The 27,564-nt window shown below is 41.8% G+C and overlaps 1 protein-coding gene across 3 annotated transcripts in view; it reads left to right on the plus strand.

Annotated features, from left to right (window-relative positions):
- CEP63 (centrosomal protein 63) overlaps positions 1-27,564 on the plus strand; it is a 673,466-nt gene that overhangs the window by 208,003 nt on the left and 437,899 nt on the right. For all 3 annotated transcript variants that reach the window (XM_044070624.1, XM_044070622.1, XM_044070623.1), the window contains exons 5-6: positions 5,860-5,982; positions 12,424-12,537. In XM_044070624.1, the coding sequence (XP_043926559.1) occupies positions 5,860-5,982; positions 12,424-12,537 (237 nt within the window). The remainder of the gene's footprint in view (positions 1-5,859; positions 5,983-12,423; positions 12,538-27,564) is intronic.

Genomic DNA, 27,564 nt, shown 5'->3' on the forward strand with positions numbered 1-27,564 from the left:
GCAACGGAGAAAGGAAGATCTCCATTGCTTTTTAAAAGTGTCTCACTATGTTAAACACGTTTAACATAGCGAGATAGCTTAAAAAAAGCAACGGAGATCTTCCTTTCTACGTTGTTTTTTTTAAAGCTGTCTGCTATGTTAAACGCATTTAACATATTGAGATAGTTTAAAAAAAAACAATGGAGATCTTCCTTTCTCCGTTGCTTTTTTTAAAGTTGTCTCGCTATGTTAAACCTGTTTAACATAGCGAGACAGCTTTAAGCTTTAAAAAAAGCAACGGAGAAAGGAAGATCTCCGTTGCTTTTTTTAAGCTATCTTGCTATGTTAAATGCATTTAACATAGCAAGATAACAGCAACGGAGCTCTTCAGTTCTCAGTTGCTGTCCAACACACACACAAAAAAAAAGACATACTAATGGAAAAAGTCCGGGCGACTGGACCTTTTTCCATTAGTATAAGTCTGATTTACAACGGGCATGCTGACCAATCAGCGTGCATGTTTTAGAATATTAATGGGGGGTCTTTGTATAATAACTGATAAACTCAAAAAAGCAAGGCAGTAAGGGAAAGAAAGGGAAGAAGTTGTCACTATTAGAAGAGTACAGAAGAGGAAACAGATCAACAAAATACAGAAAGATAGATGTGATAAAAGCAATGCATAGTATCAGAACACACCAGGATCTGTCGTACACTATTGCAAATAATAAACTAAATATATCGGCACAGGCAGAAAAACTTAGAAGGTATGCAGATAAATATAAAGGAAAAGTATAAAATAAGAGATTCATTGATGACCCGTACAAGTTTTATAGGGAATTAGAAAACAAGGCAAAAAGGAATAGAAACACCACCAAAAAATAGACACATATTGGAGAAATATCTATGCAGATCCTGTGTAACATAACAATGATATCAAATTGGATAGAAGTAGTAAAAGAAACAGTAAGACATTTAAATGTACAGCATATGAAATGTGATGAAGTAAAAGCCAGAGAAACTGAAATAAAATTAAGAAAAGCTCCTAACTAGAAAACACCAGCCCCAGAATCCAGATACAGTACCTAACTTTTTATTAAAAAGTAAGAACGATTTATGGAACCCGGCAAGGCTGTCCTCTATCCCCTTTATTATTTAATTTATATTTGGAACCTTTATTTTTACATATTAAACAAAATGTATATCATAATGCCCCAATACTTTATGGTAATAAGATTTCTATGGCAACTTTTGCAGATGATCTTATTGTATATAGTATAACACCAGTTACAGATACCAAGAAATTATTAACAGCTGTCGAAAACTTTGCAGTAATATCTAACTATAAAATAAACCTTAAAAAAAACAAGATATTTCCATTAAAAACTCCGAAACCCTTTTCGCTTTTACCATTGGTAGGGCAAGTAAAATCGGAAGAAAAGATTAAATATCTAGGTATCACATTTTCCACAGATAATAAGGACTTTTATATTAATAATGTCAAATTAATTTGGGATCACATTTTATCTGTCCTAAGGAGATGGAATAAACTAAAATTACCACCGTTAGCAAAGGTTTCAATTATTAAAATGAACGTATTACCCAGATTATTATATATCTTCAGATCTGCTCAGGTTTTAATCCCGAAGAAGTTCTTCAAACAAATCCACACGGAATCTGCTAAATTTATATGGGAACCAAGGAAAACTAGAATTTCATACGATAAATTGATGACCCCTAAAGGCAGAGGAGGTTTAGAATTACCCAATTTCGAAAAATATTGCTTAATTATAAATGCCAGTAGAATATTAAGAATTGCTAATTATGATACACATAGCAAGAATTGGTCCCCGAACTGGTTAAGATTGAATCATAAACATGTAGAGAGTCTGAAAATTAATCCTAAATCATTACCTTTTCTAAGGAAAGATACGTTTAAATCACTGGCTTTAATGGAGCATATTAAAATATATATCACATTATTACAAAATCTCTTCATTAAATCTTACCCAACACCTTATGATCCTACAACCTTTTCATAGGAATCCAAACCTGAGAATTAATAATCAATTAACAGACCTAAAAAATTTCCCACTTATTATTAATTTAACGTTACGGATATATACCCTTATTTGAAATATTCGGTTCATGAAGCAAGACAGGAATGGAACCTTACAAAATCATACTTAATAATATTGAGACAGATCAAAGATTTATCTATAAGTTACTTTAAAAATTTAAAAATTAATGATGAGGATTTAACGAAATGTACAAATTTATGGCAAGCCCTCCTACAAGATAATAAGTATATAACATCTGCTTATAAACTAATAAAAGAAATTAAATATCAAGATCAAGTCCTTTTATCAAATTATTGGAAAGAAAAAATACCCTTGATTGAAAATATTAAAAGCAATCAACTTAACTATTAAATCAATTTCCCTCCAAAAGTTAACTTTTACTCAACTTATGATACTCAATAATGCTTATTATACGTGTCTTAGCTTGCATAAATTTAACTCTAAAAATTCTCCTAAATGCCCATACTGTAAAAATGAAACTGCAGATCTCCTTCATATGTTCTGGAGCTGTAAGTGTATATATAAACTATGGAATTCCTTGAAACTACAACTGCAGAAGGTGGGTTATCAAACTTCCACGCTTTCCTGGGAATTTACTATATTACATATTCCCCCAAATGATCTAACTAGATCCCAATTGAACATACTTATGAATATCTTTTTGTTAATGAAACTCTATATAGCAGCTAATTGGTTGAATCCATTGCAAACTTCATGGGACAACTTTAAGAATCTAGCGATAAAACACATACTAGCCCACAAATTACTAATCACTGATCATGCCAAACATATAAATAATCGGAAGATCTGGGAACAAATTTTTAACATTATATTGGCTTAATGTGTGGAACCCAGGATAACCCTTGTATATTAATACTATAAAGTAATCTTTAACAGTAATCAAATTATTATAAGATATAATACCTATTGTCTAGACTCGTCAGATGTCTTTTCTTGTGTTAAAATGAAAGCATTCATGTATATAGTGTACATATGTTATAGGATTGTTTTTTGTAGTATTGTTTGGAAATTACCTGTGTATTTCACGCTCAAATATGTGTATGAACAATTGTAAAAGTAATAAAGAATTATTATTGAAAAAAAAACCGTAAGAACTATTTATATCCACACCATGAACAGACAACAGCCCGGTTAACAACAGGAAAAATAATATTCCTTCTTAAGAGTGAACCTGCAAGATATCCTAAAAACTATAGACCTTTAACTTACCTTCTGACGATATATAAAGTATACACTGGAATTTATGCAGAGGCAGTTTATAGTCATTTTGAAGAAAACTCAATCATGGCAATAGAACAAAATGGTAGTAAAAGAAAGTGGTATGGAACAAATAATCTAAGTATGGCATGTTTAGACTGCAGAAAAGCTTTTGACAGTGTCCCACATTTATGGATAAAAGAGTGCTTACAGATGTATAAGATGTACCCAACATTGAGCAATTACTTTACAGTGACTAGGAAACAGTGGCCAACCACTTTGCAGCTAAGTCGTTATAAAGGACAAATTATATCCCAGAGATAAAAATTCAAAAGGGATGATTTTTATCACCACTGCTGTTTTGTCTAGCCCTTAACCCATTAAGCGGCCTACTTAACAGATTAGGTCATGGTTACAATTTGGCTGCCAAAAAACAGCAATGTGCAAAGACTTCTCACCTTCTTTTTGTGGATGATTTAAAACTGTATAGCTCATCAGATGAGGAACTGAAAGCACAACTGCAAGTTGTCAAAACTTTCCCAGATGATACAAGAATATAATTTGGTCTTGATAAATGTGCAGAATCAATCTTTAAAGCAGGAAAGCTGCAAAACCAAGGAAATATCAGTGTGGGACAGGACTGTGATTTAAAGGAACTTGAACAGGAGGGAGTATATAAATATTTGGGAACTGATGAAGGACCAACAATAAAACATGAACAAATGTGAATAAAACTTAGTAAGGAATATTAGTAGACTAAAATTCATTCTGAAAACAGCCCTGTCATCCAGGAACAAAGTCCAAGCTATAAACCAATTTGTTGTTCCTTTTCAAAATTCCAGTTTTGGGGTGATTGACTGGCCACAAAAGATATTGGATGAGTTGGAAAGGGAAATAAGAAAAATGCTTAATGATTATTAAATGATTTATAAAAATCACTGTATACCAAGATTATAATTGCTACTGAGCATGTGAGCTCTGGGATCATCTGGCACATGTAACCACCCCCTGTTGTTTTTAACTTATTCTTTCATCCATGTACTGTCCTTATGTGGAGTGGGAGACAAGATGGTAGAGTCATCACAGTGCACCAGGTGGTGATGGACTTTTACGGAGTGTACCCCCTCTTTCTGCTGTACTGCATGTACTCTATGTCATTTGGAGCATGGTCACATGCTTCTAGGTGTGTGCTCCTTAAAGGACATTCGCAGGTATGCATGTACAGCAGAAAGAGCAACTTCCACTATGGCTGACACAGTGCCACTTAGTCCCACAGCCTTTCCCTTGGGAAGGAGTACTCACCTTCTGCTTTTCAGTTCCATTCCTCCAGTCCCCCTCACCTTGCCATTGGTCCGATACTGATGTTTAGTATTTCTGTAATGGTACCTAAGCATAAATCTTTAGTAACTTATACTGTCTTCCCCTACTATGTATTTATTTTTTTGCAAACGTATCACTGTTCTTTAAATAGGTGCAAAATGTTAAAATGAAAACTCACTAATTTCATTTTATACTTTACTTTTTTTGCTATACTTATCCAGGAGTTGTATATTTCTGGGGATGTATGCCTTTATGGAATAGTAAATGCTTGTGCAGACTTATCCAGGAGTTGCTATATATTTCAGTTGATGTATGCCTTTTTGGAATAGTAAATGCTTGTGCAGACAGCACTGTAAAACTGATCCTTTGGATGTTTGTTTTGGTATATACTTAATTGTAAGGGATGATTTCTTCAGTACTGAAACTGTTGATATCGCCATTTAGCAAAATACCTTCTCTTGTGTTAGGCGTACCAAACATTTTGTCACTCAAAATAGCAGAGGTTGGGAAATTTATTTTCCATGACATGCAATGACTTTGGAATTAGAATAATAATAATAATGTTTGATGAACGTACAGGGATATGGCTGGCCACTGTCACTCTTTTTGCCACCACTGTCAGGCATTAGAGCCATAGTTCTTTCCTGCCCCTCTGTCCCTGTGGTATAAGAGAAGAAGCCACATCTCAGTCAATCCTCCTTTCCTTATACATCAGGAGCTTTTGGCATTCAGTCTGCTCTTTGAACCCTGGGTCATCTCTGTCACTCTGAAGGATACAGTCTCCGTTATTCTTTAAGTAAGTGGTGCAAAGCAGGGCCTTTACTGTAATATGAGGACTGTAGCTTGATCAGGGCAGCGATTATAGTACAATATAAAAACTGATAGTAAAAATTTCAGGACCACTGAATATGCTTTTAAACTTTAACCATCATTACCTATGATGTTTCCCTCTGTTGGTGAAAAGTTATATTCTGCATTTCGTTTCCAGCCTCGGTAAAACTTATTACGTACTTATAGTTAGTACAGCTGTATGTTTCTGCATGTCTTGAAGCTTTCCCTGCTTTGACTTTTAAAGCTTTAGAGAAGGAGATCTGCATGTCTTTGACCATGGGAAATCAAATGGTATAACAGGCTGTCTTACAAAAATGTTGTTGGCAGACGTCACAGTAACTCTTTTAACAGAAATCATCTGGTTTAATTGCAGGGCATACAACCTGCACTGGAGGGTGTACTAACAGTTGGGTTTTCATATATTCCTTTCTAGTTAGCAAAATTAAAGAGGAGTTACGAGAAGCTGCAGAAGAAACAACTTAAAGAAGCCAGAGATGAGGTAAATAGCAAAGTGGAGGATAAAGCAGAAGTGAGTCGACTAACCAAGAAGCTAGAGGTAAAATATTTCAGTGTTTTGTATGTTGATGTGTAACTTACTGTCAATATTAATTCCTAAATCTTTAGTATCAGTCACAACAATCAGTGCACTATTCATTGAATAGGGATAACATAAATTATTCCTACCATAATGCACAGTACAGTACAAATGTGAGAATTCATTTGTAGCTAAAATCTATACCAGTAATTCTAGATTCGTAAAGCTGTGTTTTCATTGAGTAGCACCAAAGTATAGAAAATCTAATCCTCTTATAATTTTCCTTCCCAGTTATGACAGTTTGAAACAACCAGTTTTGAAATGGTTCTGTGCATACCCAATTACACTGAATGGTGGATTAAGCGTATCCTAATTATATCTTGGTGTGACAGAATTTGATACAGCTGAGATTTTAGCATTTTTATTACTTTTTGGGCAGTTCTTTGAAAAGCCAAATTAAAATAAATTTTAAGATTTCTAAACTTTGTTAAATGTGATGGTCAACGTTAATGCAAGAAATGTGGACAAAGGCCCAAAATTAGGGACCGTTTTTAAATATTGCTCATATAAATGGAGAAATTTGTTAGAATAACTGATTTTGTAGGAGTACAAATTTTCCGAAGAGTATGAAGGATGAAACTCAAATGTCTGCCATTATTTTCTGACTTCAATCTTCAATGATTTACCCAAAAATAAAAAAAAAAAATGCATGAGGAACATATAAAAAATATGAGGCAAAACTGGACACTTGAGAGGTATTGTGTAGTTGCTGCTCATATTGTTGCAGAAATGTGACCCTTTTATGAAGCTGTAGGTTAAGAATAACAGGACATGGCTACAGGTGCCAGAGGATGCCCTTAGAGTCAGGGGCGGAAGCCAGCACTAGCTGTGCTTTGTGGGAAATTGAATAAACTTAAACTGGACCTTTTTCTTTCACCTTTTCATGAGAAAATGTAATTTGTAATGATGAAGACATTCGGCTATTTTAGAAACATGAATTGGATGGGAGGGGACAATGCAACTGATAGCACAAGCATGCCGAGTAAACTGGAGAACTGCTATCATATTTTACTGTGGAAGGAACCCATCATGATGTTCTTCGTGTTTCACTGTTGCAGTCATTAAATTTGGGTTATCTGCTTGCAGGTAGCCCTCAGTCAGCCTGATTAACAAAGTCTTGGGTCCTGCGTTGGTTGCTGTCCCTTATTCCATGACGTCAGGTCGTCAGGGGTATAACACATGCAGCCGACACCATTACATCAGTTTTTCTTGCCCCAGATGTCAGGTGCCCCCCTAATGGGAAGCAATTAAATATAAAAGTACAAAGATACATCTCCAACAAAAAAGCAAATACACCAAAAAGGCTTTTAAGCATAGTAAAGGAAAGTAGAGGTATAGCCAAAAAAAGTCAGGGAGCTGGAGGGCGGGTAACCAGGACTGTAACAGTGAATACACTCGAACATCTACATTTATGGTAAGTGTAAACAACTGTACTATGTTCTTCGTGTTTCACTGTTGCAGTCATTACATTTGGGTAGATTCCCAAAGCTATGGCTGGGAGGAGGAATTTAGAGAACATTAGGGCCAGCTATAAGGCCCTGCAAGACTGCAGTGGCAAAGCCAGCTCTGGATTTAGAGAAAATTGGCAAATGATAATGCTTGGCGAAAGTATGTACAGAACTCCAGGTAGCAGCTTCTAGGATGTCCCTGGTAGGAACGCTTCTGAGAAAGGCTGTAGAGGTAGATGCAGCCCTGGTGGAATGAGGTCTGATCACCTGGGGGCTTATAGCAGAAATGAATGCAATGGCTTATCCATTTAGAAGTGGTTTGCTTTGAAATAGCGTCCCCCACTGCCCCTGCAGCAAATGCCACCAGCAGTTGTTCAAATTTCCTTTGAGGTTTAGTCCTGTCCACGTAGAATCTAAGTTGTCTGTGCACATCTAAGGAATACAGTATCCATTCCCCTTTATTCTGTGGATTGGGAAAGAAGGTTAGCAAATGAATGGACTGATTAAGAGCCACACTGGATACCACCTTGAGCATGAAGGATGGATTGATTCTGAGGGACACCCTGTCCGCATGAAAGATGATGAAAGGCTCCAGTGTTATAAGGGCCTGTAATTCTAGCTGAAGTGATTGCTAAAAGGAAAGCTGTTTTCCAAGAAAAAATTTAGTCTGCAGTAGTAGCTGGCTCGAAAGGAGGTAGAGTGAGTTTCTCCAAGACAAAGTTAAGGCCCCAGGCTGGGGTTGGAGCTCTCTTGGGTGGTCTCAAATTTTTGGCCCCTCTGAGGAACTGCTTGAGCAGTGGATGAGAGAAGAGGAGAGGTTCTGTGTTATAATGAGCTGAAATGGCTGAGGCGTGGATTTTAATGGAGGAAAAAGACAGGCCCTTGTGAAGCATCTCAGTTAAGTACTGTAAAATCTGAGGTAAATTGGGTGCTTCTGTGCTCATCCCTTGAGACTGGTTCCAGGCACAGAATCTTTTCCATTTTTCAGCATAAGATTTTCTAGTACTAGGCCTCCTTACCTCTAAAATGATATCCATCACAGGTTTGCTGAGGGATGGCAAAGGAGAGATTAAGTAATTAGCCAGGCTGCAAGGTTCAGTGTTAGAAGCTGAGGGTGCAGAATCTGGTTCTCCTGCTGAGACAGCAGGGAAGGAGTCTGAGCTGAGGCAGGTGCCATGGGGATAATCATGACACACTGCGCAGGAGGGGGTACCAGTGTTGGCGCTGCCAGTCTGGAGCAATCAAAATCATCCTTGGTTTGTCCTGTTTGATTTTTAGTAGTACTTTGGAGAGCAGAGGCAGAGGAGGAAAGGCATAAACTGATGGGTTTTTCCAGCTGAAGGACAGAGCATCCACTTTCCAGGCTGTTTGTGGGGAGTCCTTGTGCAAAATGTGTCCAACTGGTAGTTCTGGGAAGAGGCAAACAGGTCTATATCTGGGCAACCCCATTTGCTTGTCAACATGTTGAAAATCCTTGGTTCCAGTTTCCACTCGTGGGTCCATGAGGTTTCTGCTTAGTCCATCTGCCAGTGTATTTCATTTTCCTGGCAGGAATTGAGCTTGTAAGTGCACTTGGTAGCTCAAGGCAGTGTCCCACAATGCCATGGCTAGTCTGCAGAGGGGGTAAGAATGTGTACCCCCCTGCTTGTTTATGTACCACATAACAGTGGTGTTGTCTGTCTTTACCATTAGTTGTCCTGGAAGAATGTGGTCCTTGAAGGCTGTCAGAGCATTCTGTACAGCTAACATTTCTTTTTGATTGATATGCAGGTGCATTTGACTTGGGTTCCATTTGCCCTGAATGCAGTTCCCTGCCAGGTGAGCCCCCCATGCATAGTCTGATGCATCTGTTGTTATGGTTTGGGCAGCAGGGGGTGGTGTGAAAGGTAGTCCCTTGTTTTGGTGGCAGGCCTCTGCCCACCAAAGGAACTCTAGGCGTAGGCAAGGTATGATAGGAATCATTGTTTCTAGGTCCTGAATGTTGACACCATAAGTTTTTTAGATACCACTGTACTTTCCTCATATGCAGTCTTGCATATGGAATTAGAAGAATGCAGGAGGCCATGAACCCCAAAAGGCTTGTAGTATTTGTCTTGCAGATAGCAGGGTTTTTGTGGCCACTTGTTTGAAGTAGGTTGTCAAATGAATTTGTTTCTCTGGCGTGAGGTAAGCCATCTGGGAAGTTGTATTCAAGCTTGCTTCCAGGAATATAATTTGTTGACAGGGTACAAGGTGTGATTTCTTTTCGTTTATGGTGTACCCCAGGCAAACCCTTTGTACAAAGGCCAGATGATTCAAAAGTATGTCTAATTCAGGCAGAAAGCCAGGACAATCGTCCAGGTATGGATATACTTGAATATTTCTTTGCCTGAAAAATGCAATAACTGGAGCTAGGCACTTTGTGAATACCATGGGCGCAGTAGATAAGCCAAAGGGCAGTGCAGAGAATTGATAGTGCGTGTAGCCTGCTTTGAAGCGTAGGTATCTTCTGCAAGATTCCCTGATTGGGATGTGCAGGTATGCTTTTTTTAAATTTAGTGTTGCCTAGCATAGGAAGTAATTGATGAAGAGTCAGCATCTTGAATTTTGGAATCTCCAAAAAGGTGTTTAGAGTAGACAGGTCCAGGATAGGAAGCCATGAATTGTCTTTTCTGGGTACCAGGAAAAGTCTTGAGTAGAAACCTTGTCCCTTTTCCTCTTCTGGTACCAGCTGAATAGCCCCCATGCTTAAGAGAGAAAGTACTTGTTTTTGGGCCTCTTCACACTGATTTGAGGGTAGGTCCGGCCACCCACTTGGTATTGGCAATGTGTGGAAGTGAAATCTGTATCCCTGGGACACTATATTTAAAACCCATTTGTCCTGGGTAATGAGTTCCCAGTTCTTTGCATGAAAAACGATCCCCAAAGGGGCAGTCAGTTAAGTGCTTGGAAATTTTAAAAGGAAGTCATTGAGACAGTTTTCCATAGGAGGAGTCTTATTATTCCCAGATTTGGAAGTGGAGGCCTGCCACTGCATAGTTCTGTGTGTCCCCTGGGACTGAAACCTGGGTTTTTTGCTGTGTCTGGGTTTGGCTTGAAAAGACTTGGAAGGGGCTGGAAAGGACCAATAGAGGGCCAGTGCCTACTAAATCTAGGAGGCTGAACTTGTAAAAAATCTTTAACAGTTTGCATAGATTTAGCTTTATCTTCCATCTTTTTAAGAACTTCCTCAGCCTTGTTGCCAAACAGGCGATCCTGATTTAAAGGAGCATCCAACAATTTAGCTTTAACATGATCAGGCAAAGATTACTCCTTAAGCCAAGCATGACTTCTGAGCACAGACCCAGTAACAGCAGCCCTGCAAGAGGCCTCTAATGAATCAAAACCACAATGCAAAGTATGTTTTTCAACTTGTTCAGCAGAATGCATTAAATTCTGTAATTCTTTATTTTCCACACAGTCAGGAATCAACATAATTTTCTGTTTAAGCAGTCCAATAACTTGTTGCTGATACTTTAACATATGAAACTGGCAGTTTAAAGCCCTAATGGCCAAGGTTGCGGAAGTGTAAACCTTCTTACCCCATCTTTCCAGCACCCTGGAGTTTCTATCAAAAGGGGTAGGATTTTTAGCAGTAGAAGCCTTAATGCCCTTGGGCCCCTGTGAAATAGTGTCAGGATCTGCAATAGGATTTTTAAAAAGGAACTTGTGGGACGCAGGGACCCTGTAGTATCTGTCAGGTTTTCTGGGAGCAGGAGGGAGGGAATCAGGGGCCAAACTAGATTCCGAAAAAGCATCATCAACAATGTCTAGTACAGGAGGAAAAGCTAAAGGCCTATGCTGAGGTAGGAGAAGGAAATCCCTAAGCCTCTTTTTTGAATCAGAAAAGCGTGTCCCAGTGGCTTAGTAGTTTCATGGCCCTATATATGTCAGGGAAAGAAAGCAGCACTACAAGCACCTTTCTTTGTGCTTTTATCTTGGACCAAAGGTTTGAAATGTGATGGACACGAGGATATAAATAAGGCAGAGCAGGATTTTACGCAGACATAACATGTTATGCAGTCATGAGAATCAGACCATAAATTTCACCTGGAGAGAAACAAAGTCTCTCTTGTGTCAGCTCGGGGCATACTTTCTCAAATGTTTTTGTTAATTAGCTGTAGCTCTGAAATTACTGGGAGTTTTTGAAAGTAATTGCAATATATAGTTACAGTTGCTACATTTTCGTCTTGCACAGTAACTTAAAATACATGAGGTATATGCTACTTTTATGTTGCTGCATATGTTTATGACTATTAAGAAATGATACCATTCACAAGGCAAGTATTGTTACTTTTTCTTCCTTCCTTTTAAGATTGGTTAGAGCTTTCTGATGCATTTTTACTTTGTGTTATTTCTAAAACTGTAGCTTTCAGACTTATTAAAATGCTCATCGTCATCAACTTTTTCATTTGTGCATACATATATATATATTTACACACACACACACACACACACACACACACACACACACACACACACACACACACACACACACACACACACACACACACACACACACACACACACACACACACACACTTATGCACATACATATATTTGTTTTAAAAAAGCTAATCTTGTAGAATAAGATGCTTCAGTTCACATTGGTGTTATTCTCCCCTCAGATCAATGGGTGTTTAATTGCTTTCTAAAACTTTAATAACGGTGATTTAATCAAGTGTTACTGCTAGAGTGATGCTTCCTGTTGAACGTTTGTTTCTTATTTGGTTGTTCTGCACTGATAAATTATAAGACGTGACAGACATCCAGGCTGATTGGAATGGCATTTTATTTTTTACCTGAAGGATAGTAGTTGTCAGTCATTTGGAGCTTGTTTTTTAAGCCCTCTAGTTCGTGTACTGTAGTAGTGAAGACTATGTTACTACACCTGTTTACTTAAGGTGTCTTTCATTATGTGTTGTTCTGCATACAGGAATTCCGTCAGAAATCCCTGGAGTGGGAGAAGCAGCGTTTGCAGTACCAGCAGCAAGTGGCATCGCTCGAGGCTCAAAGGAAAGCTTTAGCAGAAGAGTATGATGTAATTCAGGTAATGTGAGACTGCCCTGCAGCTGCTGTACAGAGTAGGCCTGGGAATCTGTGAAGGTCGTGTTCAGTAACAAGGCTGAGCATCTATGTTGTTCTGGTAGTGAAGCCCTGATTATGATGCAGGTGATAGCTGCTATAGAACATACTGTACAAAAGTTGTAAGGAGTACCATTTTTACTGCATGAGCATCCTTTGAAGAGAGAAGAATGATAGCCCAGGGTGCACAAGTGTTCATCTGGGCTAAAGCATAGGAATGAGGACAAAACAAAAACATTTGAAGTCACCCTCGAACAACTCAACAATTCTTTTTGCGCAGAGTCAAGCCTCCCTGCGCCCCCATGTTGTGGGACACTCACCACATCCCCTGGACTTGTATATACCAACTCCAAGGTTGCACAACAGTGAAGAAAGACACAAACTCCACTGTCATCGAATGTAATTTCGTCGAACAGCACTCGCTCTCTTTGCATCGACAAAATTATGTTTGATCACACGACATGCTCTCAAGTTTGGTCACTGTAGCAGGCATTCATTTCTTCAATACAGTTTCTAAGTACAATGGTCTGAATCAAGGTTTTGAGATTGCCAGAGCTTAGGGGGAGAGTAAAACTTGAAAACATTATGCACTACATTAAAAGTTTATGAAGAAAACAAAGCCTATCAGAATGCTTGAAACCTCATCAAATTTAGTTGCATCTCTTCCCCATTATTAATTTCAGCCTAACTGAAAATCATTTATTGATCTTTGCTATGCAAATGAGGTAGTTAATATGTTTGTTTGCTTGTACAGGTTAGGACCCTTTTTTAAGCAGAGATAGTAATAAAATAAAATTCCTTAATTTGGCTCATGATATAGAGAAAGCCCTGTCTGAGCACTGGGGTCTTTGCAGAAGGGTGCAGATATTAATTTTAGAGCAACAGTTTCTTAATGATCAGGTTGTGTGTAAATCTACAGGTATGCTTCTCTCTGATGTTCATCGTGTTACCCTGCTACAGTCATCACACTTGGGTTATCCTGTCGTCAGGCGGTCGCGCAGTCGGCCTGAATTCCAAAGTCTTTGTCCGGCGTCGGTTGCTGTCACTTCTTCCCTGACGTCAGTGCGCCAGGGATATATAAGAAGCATCCAACGCCATTTTCTTCAGTCTTTCTTGCCGCACAGTGCCCGAAGCAGAAGCAGTTCGCAAGTGCCGGTCGGCCGACTCCTGAGATTTTCTAATCGAATTTCAGTCCGAAGTCTTCAAAGCTAAGTACCCCATTGGGGAACCTTTTCTTGCCTCAGTCCGATGTCAGAAAAAGTTAACAATTGCATTTCTTGTGGGAAGCAAATACCTCATAAGGACTTTCATTCTTATTGTATACCTTGCCTAGGCCCAGACCACGATGTCACTGGTTGTCGGTTTTGTGCTAGGTTCAATAAGCGAACTATAAAGCGTCACTTTGATTTCGCACGACACTACTTTGATAGGAAGTTTAATTACACTATGCCGTCGGAGCAACCGACTACCGGCGTGCATAAAAAACGCAAAGATAAAGACAGGTAGCCTAGATCCAAGCCAGACTCTGAGGCCTCGGCTGGGCTGGTCACCGGTTCTCCGGTTTTCAGTGAGGCGCCTACGCAGCCCCTGGCGACCGCAGAATTGCAACCCCAGACCGCTTCAGATTCTCAAGCAAGAGAGTTCTAGGCCGACGCAGCCATTTTCTTTAGGCCCTACCGATGACATTGCAGAAGGAGAAGCTGGTGCTGTAGAAACACCTTCGGTTTCAGAAGGTGTCTTCAGACCGACTACTCTCACCATAAAATCTTATGCTAAGCTTAAGACTCCTCTAAAACCAAAAAAGACTGCACATCAGTCTCCAGTTCAAGGCCCCATGCCTAAGAAACAGATGCTTAAAATGGCTGAAGATTTGATTTCTTTAATCAGGGGTTCCTAACCCCCCCAGACAAAAGGCCCAGACAAGAGGAGGATTATGCCTCCTCTGATCAACTGTCTATTTCTTCAGGCTCCTCTGAGGAACAGGATTACTCCTTTCCCCCTTATGAAGATTCTAATGCTGAAGATTCCATTCCCTCAGCTTTTCCCCCTGAAGACTATTCCTTTGGGGAAACCTTACATACCATGAGGGAACATTTCCACTGGGATGGTCAGGACTACTCCGACTCAAAGAAAAGGCTCCGAGAGTTTCTTTTACTCCCCCAGCACAGACCACTTGCTATCCCTCCAGTTTTAGACATTGTGGATGATGTTTACTTAGAATCTAGTCTAAATCCAGAGTCTCTGCCTCCTGCTCCAGCCAAACCAGACAGATATTATAGAGTGCCTGACTCACACAAATTCCTTTACAAAAGCCCTGTTGCTGACCCAGAGACAATCTCCCATGGTCCCAAAGGGGCTAAGGCTTCTATGGCTAAAAATCCTGTACCCTCTGAAAGGGACTCCAGAGCACTAGATAGGTGGGGGAAGAAGGTTTGCACCTCAGCTACTCTAGCTGTGAGAGCACTAAATTGTCAATTTCACATGCTGAAATACCAGCAATTCCTAATGTCTCAAATAAAACAAAAAAATGAGCACACATTCTAAGCAGTCTGAATTCAAGGAAATGCAGGATCTGTTGCATGCAGCTGAACAGGTGGGCAAACATACTTTACAATGTGGATTTGATTCATTGGAAGCTTCCTGTAGAGCAGCTGTTACTGGGTCTGTCATACGTAGGCATGCTTGGTTAAAGGAACAAACTCTGCCTGATCATGTTAAAGCAAAGTTGCTAGATGCACCCTTACAGCAGGATGTTTTATTTGGAGTTAAAGCAGAAGAGGTTTTAAAGAAAATGGAGGATAAGGCAAAATCTATGCAGAAGGTCAAAGATTTCTTGCAAGTACAACCCTCACGCTTCAGCAGAAATTGGCCAACAAAAAATTGGTCCTTTCCAGCTTCTGACAGACCACAGAGGGATAAATACAGACGCCCAAGGGGCACAGAGGTCAAGCACAAATCCCTTACAAACCTTGCCAATGGGGCACTGCAACACAGAAGGGAGGAGAAGACAGGTCCCAAACTACTAGAAGACAAACACAATGACTAAAACCTCAAACTGCCAAGCAAAGCTCTCTTGGCAGCTCCCTTGGGAGGAAAATTTGCACTTTTTGCAGACAACTGGCGCATTATCACAAAGGACAAATGGGCCCTAGACATTATCTCACAAGGATACAGATTCCATTTCCACACCTTGCCAAGGATAAAAGGAATGCCAAACCTGTCACAAAATCAATGGGCAGAGGCACAAAAAGGAATTGCAGCTCTCATGGACATGAGAGCCATTCAACTGGTACCTACACAGGAGCAAGGCCAAGGATTTTACTCAAGGCTCTTTCTAGTCCCCAGAAAGGATAATGCTTGGAGACCCATTCTGGACCTTTCGATTCTAAACACCTTCTTGCAAGTACCAAAAATTCAAGATGCTAACACTACAGCAACTTCTTCCCATGTTGGGCAAGAAAGCTTGGCTAGTAACGTTGGACCTCAAGGAGGCATACCTACATGTCCCTATCAGACAAAATTGCAGAAAATACCTCCGTTTCATTGCAGGTTCAACCCATTACCAATTCTCTGCACTGCCCTTTGACTTATCTACTGCGCCCAGGGTCTTCACAAAATGCCTGGCACCAGTAATTGCATACTGCAGACAAAGAGGAATTAAAATATACCCATACCTGGATGACTGCCTCATCCAAGCAGAAAGCAAGGACATTCTCTTACAACATCTGGCTTTTGTAAAACACCTTCTAAGTTGCCTAGGGTACACAGTAAACGAAAAAAAATCAAAACTAGTGCCCTCACAGAATATAACATTCCTGGGTGCCAGCTTGAATACAACGGCCCAGATGACTTATCTGACGCCAGACAAACAACTACAACTAACTCAATACTTCAAAATAATGGCAACAAAGGCCCAACTCCCTGCAAGAAAAATTCTGCAGGCCTTGGTCTTCATGGCATCTTGCATACTACTAATACCATTTGCAAAACTGCATATGAGGAAATTACAATGGTACCTGAAAAGCATATGGACTCAACACAGCCACAGCTTGGAAACAATGATACCGCTCATTCCCTGCCTTCAACAGGAGTTTCTATGGTGGTCACAGGCATGTCACCTCAACAAGGGTCAGCCTTTCACCTTACCCCCAGCCAGGCAAACTATGACAACAGATGCATCCGACTATGCCTGGGGGGCACACATGGCAGGACAGTGCATTCAAGGCATATGGACTGCAGATCAAAGAAATCTGCACATCAATCAAAAAGAAATGCTAGCTGTACAGAATGCTCTGACAGCCTTCAAGGACCTCTTACATCCTGGACAGCTTATAATAAGGACAGACAACACCACAGTAATGTGGTACATAAACAAGCAAGGGGGTACACACTCCTATCCTCTATGCAGGCAAGCAATGACCTTGTGGAACACAGCACTAGCTTACCAAGTTCAATTACAAGCTCAGTTCCGGCTAGGAAAAAAGAACACATTGGCAGACGACCCAAGCAGGAACATCATGGATCCCCACGAGTGGAAACTGGATCCACAAGTATTCGCAATGATAACTCAAAAATGGGGGCGCCCAGACATAGATCTGTTTGCCAACCCCCAAAACTATCGGCTATCAAAATTTTGCACCAGGACATTTCACCATCAAGCTTGGAAAGTGGATGCACTCTCACTCAGTTGGAAAAAGCTGACAGTATATGCCTTTCCTCCATTGCCCCTTCTCGCAAAGGTGCTGCTGAGTCAGGATGGAGAGACCCCGAATGATACTCATTGCCCCAGACTGGCCACGCCAGCACTGGTACCCACTACTAAGGAACATGGCCCATGGCCCACCATGGATATTACCACAAATTCCTCATCTGCTCACACAGCAAGACGGTCAGATTCTACACATCCAGCTCAAAACCTTAAATTTGGCTGCATGGCAAATCACCTAAGCAACCAGCCAGCTCCTTTTTCACAAGCTGTTATGGATGTCATTCTGGAGGCCAGGATGCCCAGCACCAGGAAAGCCTACTCAGACAAATGGAAAGGATTTTGCGCCTGGAACCAAGCTAAAGGCCAAAATACCCTTGAGCCGGACATACCTCAGATTCTACAATATTTAACTGAGATGTTACACAAAGGACTTTCTTTTTCATCTATTAAAATCCATGCCTCAGCTATTACAGCTCACTACAACACGGATCCTCCTTTATTTTCACATCCACTTCTAAGGCAGTACCTCAGACGGGCCAAAAACATTAGGCCTCCCAGGACAGCACCAACACCAACTTGGGACCTCAACTTTGTTCTGGAAAAACTTACGCTGCCACCTTTTGAGCCAGCTTTCTCAGCTGATTTAAAGTTTATATCATGGAAGACTGCCCTGCTGCTAGCAATTACTTCAGCCAGAAGAGTCTCAGAGCTACAGGCACTAATGGCAGTAGAACCTTTCCTCATTTTTAATCAAGACACAGTTTCTCTACGAACTAACCCCTCCTTTATGCCAAAGGTGGTATCCAGTGTGGCTCAAAATCAAACTATCCATTTAGCCACCTTCTTCCCTAATCCACAGAACAAAGGAGAAAGACTCCTGCACTCCTTGGACATTCACAGGCAACTACGTTACTACTCGGATAAAACTAAGGTTTACAGAAAATCTGACCAGCTTTTTGTATCCTATGCTACAGCATCACAAGGAAAGGCTATCTCAAAACAGACCATTTCCAAATGGATAGGACATTGCATACATTTTTGCTACACCCATCATGGAAAACCAGATGTCCTTCAAGGATGCATCTGCAGTCCTTACAAATGGGTTGTCCTGTCGTCAGGCAGCCCTTCGGTCGGCCGGATTCCAAAGTCTGGGTCTGGCTTCGGCTGGTGTCGCGCTTCACCCGACGTCATAGCTGCAGTTTTTCGGGTATAAAGGCATCAGCCGACGCCATTTTCCTCAGTCTTTCTTGCCGCGTGGCGCCCGAAGCAGAAGCTGTTCGCAAGTGCCGGTCGGTCAGAACCAGAGATTACTACTACCGAATACTACTTCGAGGACTTCTAAAAAGCTAAGTACCCCGTTGGGAACTCTTTCTTGCCTCAGCCGATGTCAGAAAAAGTGAATAACTGTTTAACTTGTGGGAAACAAATACCTCATAAGGATTTCCACTCTTACTGCTTACCTTGTTTAGGCCAGATCACGACGTAGCAGCTTGTCTAGCCTGTGCTTCTTTTAACCGACGGACGCTTAGACGTCGGTCGGAATTTGCAGAGCAGTTTTTCGGCTCTGATTTCGCTTATATCATGCCGTCGGATCCTCCGACTTCACAAATAACCAAAAAACGCAGGGAAAAGGACCGACACTCGCGGTCCGCGGTTTCGGCCGAAACCGCGGTTAAGCCAACCACGAGTGTCTCGGTTTCGGCTGAAACCGAGGAAGCGGTTCTTCCCCCAGCCGAAAACATGCCTTCTACCGAGGCCTCTTCTAACCTGGTGGAATCGGCTTCTGAAATCCAACCTGCAGTTGCGGTTTCTCAGGAATTATCAGACACTATTCCCTTGGATATTTCAACCCCTGCACGTGGAGCTGCTAGGCCTCCTGCAGCCATGTCTATTAAGGCCTTTGCCAGGGCTAAAGCAGCTAAAGCTTCAAAAACTGTGCCTGTCAAGCCCCCCTCTCACAGGCCCAGCACCAGTTCCCGTATGCTTTCTTTGGCAGAGGATCTCATTTCTTTAATTCGTGGATCCCAGCCTCATCCAGACAGGACCACTCATCCTCCTCCAGAGAAGAGGCCTAGAGCAGAGCCCCCAGAGCCAGTATCCACAGATGATTCCTCTGATGACTCAGAACATACAGACCCTCCTGAGGCTCCTTATTCCCCTTACGAAGACTCTGATGCTGAAGAGTCCATACCTTCAGCCTCTCCACCTGAGGAATTTTCCTTTGGGGAAACCTTGCATGCTATGAGGTAACAATTTCAGTGGCAGGGCCAAGATTTCTCAGACTCCAGAAAAAGGCTTAGAACCTTTCTACATTTTCCACAACATAGGCCTTTAGCTATACCTCCAGTTCTTTCTGTTGTAGATGATGCATTTAATGATGCTTGCACTGCTCCCGATTCATTACCTCCGGCCCCTGCTAAGCCCGATGAGTGTCCGGGACCCTGTAGAACCTATCACCATTTATACAAGGCTCCTTTTGCAGATCCAGAGACTATCTCCCAGGGCCCTAAGGCTGTAGCAACTACATCTGCTAAAAACCCCCTCCTCTCTGAAAGGGAATCCAGGTCCTTAGAGAGATGGGGTAAAAAAGTTTACACTTCTGCTACTCTGTCAGCTAGAGCTTTGATCTGTCAATTTCATATGATTCAATATCAAGAGTTTATGCTAGACCAGTTAACTAAAAAGCTGTCCTCTGAAGAATCTTTAGATAAGAAATATGTTCAGGAAATGGTACATAACATACAGCAGGTTAGTAACCATTCTTTAAAATGTGGCTATGATGCACTGGAGGCTTCCTTTAGATCAGCCATGACTGGCACAGTTATCAGGAGACATGCATGGTTGAAAGAGCAGGCATTACCAGACCATGTCAAATCAAAGCTTATAGATGCACCTATGGACAAGGTCAATTTATTTGGTTCTCCTGCACAGCGGGTACTGAAAAAGATGGAAGAGAAGGCGAAATCTGTACAAACAGTGAAAGATTTCTTACAGGTTCAACCTCCAAGGTTTAGCAGGAACTGGCCCTCCAAGAATTGGTCCTTTCCGGACTCCTCTAAGACACAGAGAGGCAGGAATAGGCGTTCAAGAGGCAGAAACCAATCCAGGGGTGCCTACAGGGGACGCCAGTGGCAGGGTAACAACCAGCGAGGCACAGACGCAGCCACCACCACTACAACAACACAATCACAGTGACTTGGCTGTGGCACCACCTACCAGGGAACAACTGGAAGCACCCTTAGGCGGAAAGCTAACCTTATTTTCAAAGAACTGGCATTGCATCACAAGGGAAAAATGGATTTTGCAAACTATAGACCAAGGTTACAGGTTCCATTTCCATACTCTACCAGGAAAGAGAGGAATGCCAAACCTACCACCTACTCAAAGGACAGAAGCTCTAAAACAAATATCTCAATTATTAAGAATGAGAGCTGCGGAAAAGGTACCATCTATGGAGCAAGGAAAGGGATTTTACTCCAGACTCTTCCTGGTACCAAGAAAAGAGAGCAAATGGAGGCCTATTCTCGACCTGTCCGCTTTAAACACATTCCTCATTGTTCCAAAATTCAAAATGCTGACCCTACAGCAGCTTCTTCCCATGCTGGGCAAGGAGTCTTGGCTGGTAACTCTAGATCTCAAGGAGGCATACCTGCATGTCCCCATACGACCAAATTGCAGAAGATACCTCAGATTTCTTGCAGGATCAGAGCATTATCAATTCTCAGCATTGCCCTTTGGCTTGTCTACTGCACACAGAGTGTTCACGAAATGCCTGGCATCAGTAATTGCTCATTGCAGACTTCAGGGAATCCAAATTTACCCCTACCTGGACGACTGCCTGATACAAGCGGACAACAAAAGCAAGCTAACAGAAGACTTACAAAGAGTCATTTACCTGCTGCAAGCCCTGGGATATACAGTCAATATAAAAAAGTCAAGGCTGATTCCATCCCAAAGAATAACCTTTCTGGGTGCAGAGCTGGACACATCAAAACAAATGGCATTCCTAACTGCAGAAAAGAAAGAGCGACTACCTCTCTACTTCTTGGCATTAACAAAGCAGAACCATCTAACTGCAAGAAAAGTACTGCAAGCCCTAGGCTTCATGGCATCCTGCATAATTCTGGTCCCTCATGCCAGACTGCATATGAGAAAGCTACAGTGGTACCTAAAGAATTTGTGGTCTCAACACAAGCACAGCCTAGAAACCAAAATTCCAATAATCCCATGCCTGAAGCAAGAGTTCCTATGGTGGGCTCAGGCCTGTCAATCAAACACAGGATTGCCCTTCTGCAACAGTCAACCAAGCCAAACCATCACGACAGACGCCTCAGACCTCGGTTGGGGCACACATGCTGGACAAGTGCATACAAGGCTTATGGACTCAAGACCAGCTGCCTGCACATAAATCTAAAGGAAATGCTGGCAGTAAAATTGGCAATCCAGTCATTCAGACCATTTCTCCAAGAAGGTCAGTTGATGATAAGGACAGACAACACCACAGTTATGTGGTACATCAACAAACAGGGAGGCACACATTCATACCCTCTATGCCGGCTGGCACTGGACCTATGGGATGTGGCTCTGAGCTACAACATTCAGTTACAAGCAATTTTTGTACCGCGAAAAGAAAACATTCTAGCAGACATATTAAGCAGAACTACCACGGATGCCCACGAATGGATGCTGCATCCGGACATCTTCAAAGCCATCACAAGAGAATGGGGATTACCACAAATAGACTTATTTGCATCCCCACTCAATCACCAGCTAAAGAAATTCTGCACAAGGACGTACCACCCACTTGCTTGGAAGGTGGACTCCCTATCTTTCATTTGGAAAAACCTGACAGCATATGCATTCCCACCACTTCCTTTGATGCACAAGGTGCTTTTGAAGATCAAAGAGGAACATCCAAGGATCATTCTGATAGCTCCAGACTGGCCAAGGCAACATTGGTACCCATTACTGAGGAGCATGTCCCGGGAACAAATATGGGCACTGCCCCTGATACCATTGCTGTTAACACAGAACAACTACAACATCCTGCATCCAAACCTGAAAACTCTGCAGCTAACTGCCTGGAACATTACATAAGAACAATTAACCCAAATTTATCCCAAAGGGTTAAAGACATAATCCTTGAGGCTCATTTACCTTCAACAAGAAAGAATTATGCAGCAAAATGGAAAAGATATCTCATTTGGAGTACTGCAAAGGGAGAAGATGTGGCACTGGTAAACATAGCCAACATCCTGGAGTACTTGGCAGAGCTCTTCCATACAGGCCTGTCCTATTCTTCCATCAAGATACATGCATCAGCTATTTCAGCAGAATACAGCTTGGATCCTCCTGTCTTCTCACATCCTCTGCTCAGGCAGTTTCTGAGAGGAATTAAAATGTAAAACCTCCCAGGAAACCACCATTGCCAGCATGGGACTTGAACTTTGTGCTAGAAAAATTGACACTTCCCTTTCGAACCAGCAGCAACAGCAGAATTACAATACTTATCCTGGAAGACTGCTTTCCTGCTGGCAATCACCTCAGCAAGAAGGGTCTCTGAACTACAGGCATTAATGGCAGTGCAACCCTTCCTGATCTTCCATCAAGATAGAGTGTCCATGAGAACAAATCCTACATTTATGCCTAAGGTGGTATCCAGAGTGTCTTTAAATCAGGCTATCCACCTACCTACATTCTTCCCCAACCCACAGAACAGGGGAGAAAGACTGTTGCATACCTTGGATGTACATAGACAATTACGCTACTACCTGGACAGGACCAAGTCCAATAGAAAAACTGACCAGCTTCTGGTAGCATATGCAACAGGAAAGGAAGGAAAACCAATTTCAAAACAGACAATCTCCAAATGGATAGGAAATTGCATTAGATTTTGTTACTCCTACCATGGAAAGAAAATTCCAGAGAACATCCGGCCTCACTCCACAAGGGCTACAGCCACTACCACAGCATTATTACGAGGAGTGGCTACCAAGGACATTATAGAGGCTGCTACTTGGACCTCCGTGCATACATTTGCCAAGCATTACAATTTACCTTTATACTCTAGATCCCGAGCAGGTTTTGCCACTGCTGTTTTGCAAGGGATCCTAACTACACCATAATCTCTCCTTTTTCCTCCTCCCCTAGTTTAGCTATGGTATTCTACCCATTTGTAAGGACTGCAGATGCATCCTTGAAGGACATAGTACAGTTTTGTACCTACCATAAATGTAGATGTCCGATAGGAATGCATCTGCAGTCAGGATTACCCACCCACCTTCCCTCTGTGGTACTCCTAGGGTATTTGCCATCCTTCAGTTAGCTTGGGGCACATCTATTATGGTGTATTTGTTTGTATATATGTACATACATGCTTATTTTATGTGTTTGCTCTACTATTTGGAAACATTGGCATTTATCCAAATTTAGCCATCCAAGAGGGCACCTGGCATCTGGGGCAAGAAACACTGAGGAAAATGGCATCGGCTGATGCCTTTATACCCGAAAAACTGCAGCTATGACGTCGGGTGAAGCGCGACACCAGCCGAAGCCAGACCCAGACTTTGGAATCCGGCCGACCGAAGGGCTGCCTGACGACAGGACAACCCATTTGTAAGGACTGCAGATGCATTCCTATCGGACATCTACATTTATGGTAGGTACAAAACTGTACTTTCCTGCTAGCATAAGGCCCCACTCCACCAGGGCAGCAGCTACATCTACAGCCTTCCTCAGGGGGGTGCCAACCAAGGATATTCTGGAAGCTGCAACTTGGAGTTCAGTACACACCTTCACCAAACACCATCACTTACCACTTTACTCTAAGTCTAGAGCTGGTTTTGCCACTGCAGTTTTGCAGGGTCTTCTAGCCTCCTCTAACCCTGTTTGACTCCACCTCCCATCCTTAGCTTTGGGATTCAACCCAAGTGTTATGACTGCAGCAGGGTAACACGAACATAGTACAGTTTTGTACCTACCATAAATGTAGATGTTCGAGTGTATACCCTGCTGCAGTTCAGGTTACCCTCCCTCCATCCCCTCTAACCTAACTGAAACCTTTTCAATACCTTAAAATCTGATACAACCTTTGTGGTGTATTTGCTTATAGCTGGAGGGATGCTTTGTTTGTGCTAAACTTTTATTATTGGTACTATCTACTGACCTCCTTTTTTGGGGGGGGGGGGCACCTGACATCTGGGGCAAGAAAAACTGAAGAAAATGGCGTTGGATGCCTCTTATATACCCCATGGCGCACTGACGTCAGGGAAGAAGCGACAGCAACCGACGCCGGACCAAGACTTTGGAATTCAGGCCGACTGCGGGACCGCCTGACGACAGGATAACCCAAGTGTGATGACTGCAGCAGGGTATACACTCAAACATCTACATTTATGGTAGGTACAAAACTGTACTTTTTATATCTATAACTATCTATCTGTATATGGTTTCCATGCAGTTTGCAGTACATTTGGAATGTCGAGCATTCTGAATGGTAGGCTTATGCTATCAAAATCTGCTTAGATCGCAGAATGCAGGCTTTATTTTGTAAGAGGTTGTGCAACAGGGAGGAATGGGAATTTTTCCTTTCCCCACTAGTGTGCGATCCCCAGGTTGGTATACAAAGTATCAGCCCCTCCCCCCAGCAAAATGAAGAGCTTTTTTGTTGTTTTCAACTGTGTGTGTTTCAGTCTAAAAAGAATGATATTTTGTGCTTTTGGGAGTATGTATTTCATTAATCTATATCGTATATGATTGTCTTATCATTAAGCAAACTGTCAAATGAACAAATATAGAAAGAGTGATCTTTTTTTGATCAAATCTAAAAAGATCGAAAAACAAATTAAGACCAAAAATATTTTTGTGCCTTCCACATCCCCCTTCACATTATATATACCATCTCTTTGTTTGGACAACAGTGGGCTGAGTGCAAATTTCTATACCTCACTGTACTGCATTCTCGCCATAAAGATGAAAAACAAGCCTGTAACAGTGTTTGCTCTTCAAACTGCAACCTTGTATGTCTGTGTGTGTGTGTTTTGTGTGTGTGTGTGTGTGTGTGTGTGTGTGTATATGAGAGATATATATTTGTAGACACACACACACACACACACACACACACACACACACACACACACACACACACACTCGTATTTACAAACTTATGTGTTCTGCATGGTGGTGCTGCTCACAAGTCCTGTTTGTTATTGTCATTGCTGGGCCATTACAGTGCAGGTGGCTAACAATATGGCACAAAACGTGCCATCAGAATAATGTGGTCTTATTTCCATTTGACTTCTTACCTTGATCTCCAAAAAGAATGGAGATGAGGGAGAAGGGCAATTGGCATAATTGACAGAAAACAGAGTAGGAGTCAGTCATATTGTTCCTCATTTGACTCCATTAGGTTCACTTTTATGGAATGTTGTCATTTATTTAGTACAATGAGGGCCCTTGGATGGCTCTTGGCACTCTGTTGATGTCATTCCATATCACTATTGCAGTATCCTTTACCTGAGGGATCTCCTGCCAAGGATAGCCTAATGTCCAGCCAGTATACCAAAGCCTTTAGTACTTATAGGCATCATACATCACAAGCATGCTTTCCAAGCACAGCGTAGGGCATAATGGTGATGTACAGATGCACACATTCAGAACTATTTTGCCACCAGTCCGAATGGCATTGCTGAACATTAGTCTTAACGCCTGTCTGCTGCGCTGGTTACCAAACCATGTTTTCAGATAAGTGCCTCATTGGGGTTTCTTGCCTTTCTTCTATTTTTGTTGTTGAGGTCATGTCATCCATGAAGGGAAAATGTCAATGTGGGAGGCAGATTCCCCGTAAAGTCCATCACTTTCAGTGTCTCTTCTGTTTAGGTGCTTCCCACGATCATACTTAGTGTTCAATCTGCCAGGCATACCTGGAGAACCCACATCTTAAATTGTTGTTGGAATCCTCCCATCCTGAGGGCCAGTTGTCTGCCTATAAGTAGGCCAAAGAAGTTAGATCTGATCTGACTGCTGTCCAGCCTCCCCCAGATGCCTCTGTTGAGGATAGTGAAAGCCCAGAGGAACATTCAGTGGTTGTTTAGGATTCCTGTGCTTCAAGCCCTTCAAAGACCAGGCATGGATCTGGCTTCTGGCACGTCCTCAGAGTCTTTTCAGTCATTTGTACTGGACATTGAGGGGGACCTCAGCTGATTAAATCAGAAGGACCAGTGGGAGTTCCTCAGAACTTAGTTAGGGAGGAGAGTCATATGACCATTATTGAGTGTCACCAAGGGTCTGACCCTCGAAGGGTGTTTCAAGCAGATGCCATGCACAAAAAGAAACAGAAAATAAGGCGTATTTTCCCTGTTGTTAAAGATCCCCAATATGAATGGCAGGATTTCACGCAGGGTTTATTTAATGCTTTGATGGCCTTGAAGCCTCCTCAGGGGGTCTCTGTCCCTGCTTCTTCCTGGTCTTCCACTCTACTCAAGAGGCCTAGGGAATTGGATTCCTCAGATGAGGACCTAGACTCGGGGGAAGAATCTTTGGCTTATTCATTAAAAATCCCCTCCCCATTGGACTATAGTTCAGAGGAGAATGACTCCATTAGTCCAGATTCCCCCTTATACGAGTTTTCCTTTGGAGATACCATTGCCTGTATGATGCATTATTTTAAATGGGATTGTTCTCAAGTCTGTGAGATTCAGAAAAGATATTATGACCTGCTATAGATGGAATCTCCAAAGCCATCTGCTGTTCCTCCTATTCTGGCTGTCCTCCTGCATACTTTCTTAGCAGTGTCTGCATCCTCTGACTCTCGGTTTCCCGCACCTAAGAAGCCTGATAGAGTCTATAAAGTGGCTGAGGAGTACAAATTTATTTATAAATGCCCTTCTGTAGTGTCACTCTCCTCTGATTATCAAGTTACTGCCCTCTACCAAGCTGTTGCCTTCTAATAAATATAGTGGGGCTATGGAAAGCCTGGGCAAGAAAGTTTACACTGCTGCCACTTTATTCTTTAGGGTCATTAACTACCAGACTCATATGACCAGGTATGTTTTGGCTCTTCTTTCTGAGGTTTTGACTCTGAGAGGGAAGGCTTTGTTCTTTTCTTTGCTAGGCTGTACTTCTCATTTTGCCCACCACTCAATCAAATGCAACTATGATGCAGGTGACGCCTCTTCTTGGGCTGCTGCCTGTGGTTCAGTTATGAGACATTATTCTTGGTTTTGTTTTCAGACTCTGCCTAATGACATTAAGGCCAAACGTTTGGATGCTTCTTTAGTTAATAAG

Source organism: Protopterus annectens, chromosome 4.part1, assembly GCF_019279795.1.
Source record: "Protopterus annectens isolate FY-2018-M chromosome 4.part1, PAN1.0, whole genome shotgun sequence".
In the NCBI taxonomy this organism is placed as follows: domain Eukaryota; kingdom Metazoa; phylum Chordata; order Ceratodontiformes; family Protopteridae; genus Protopterus; species Protopterus annectens.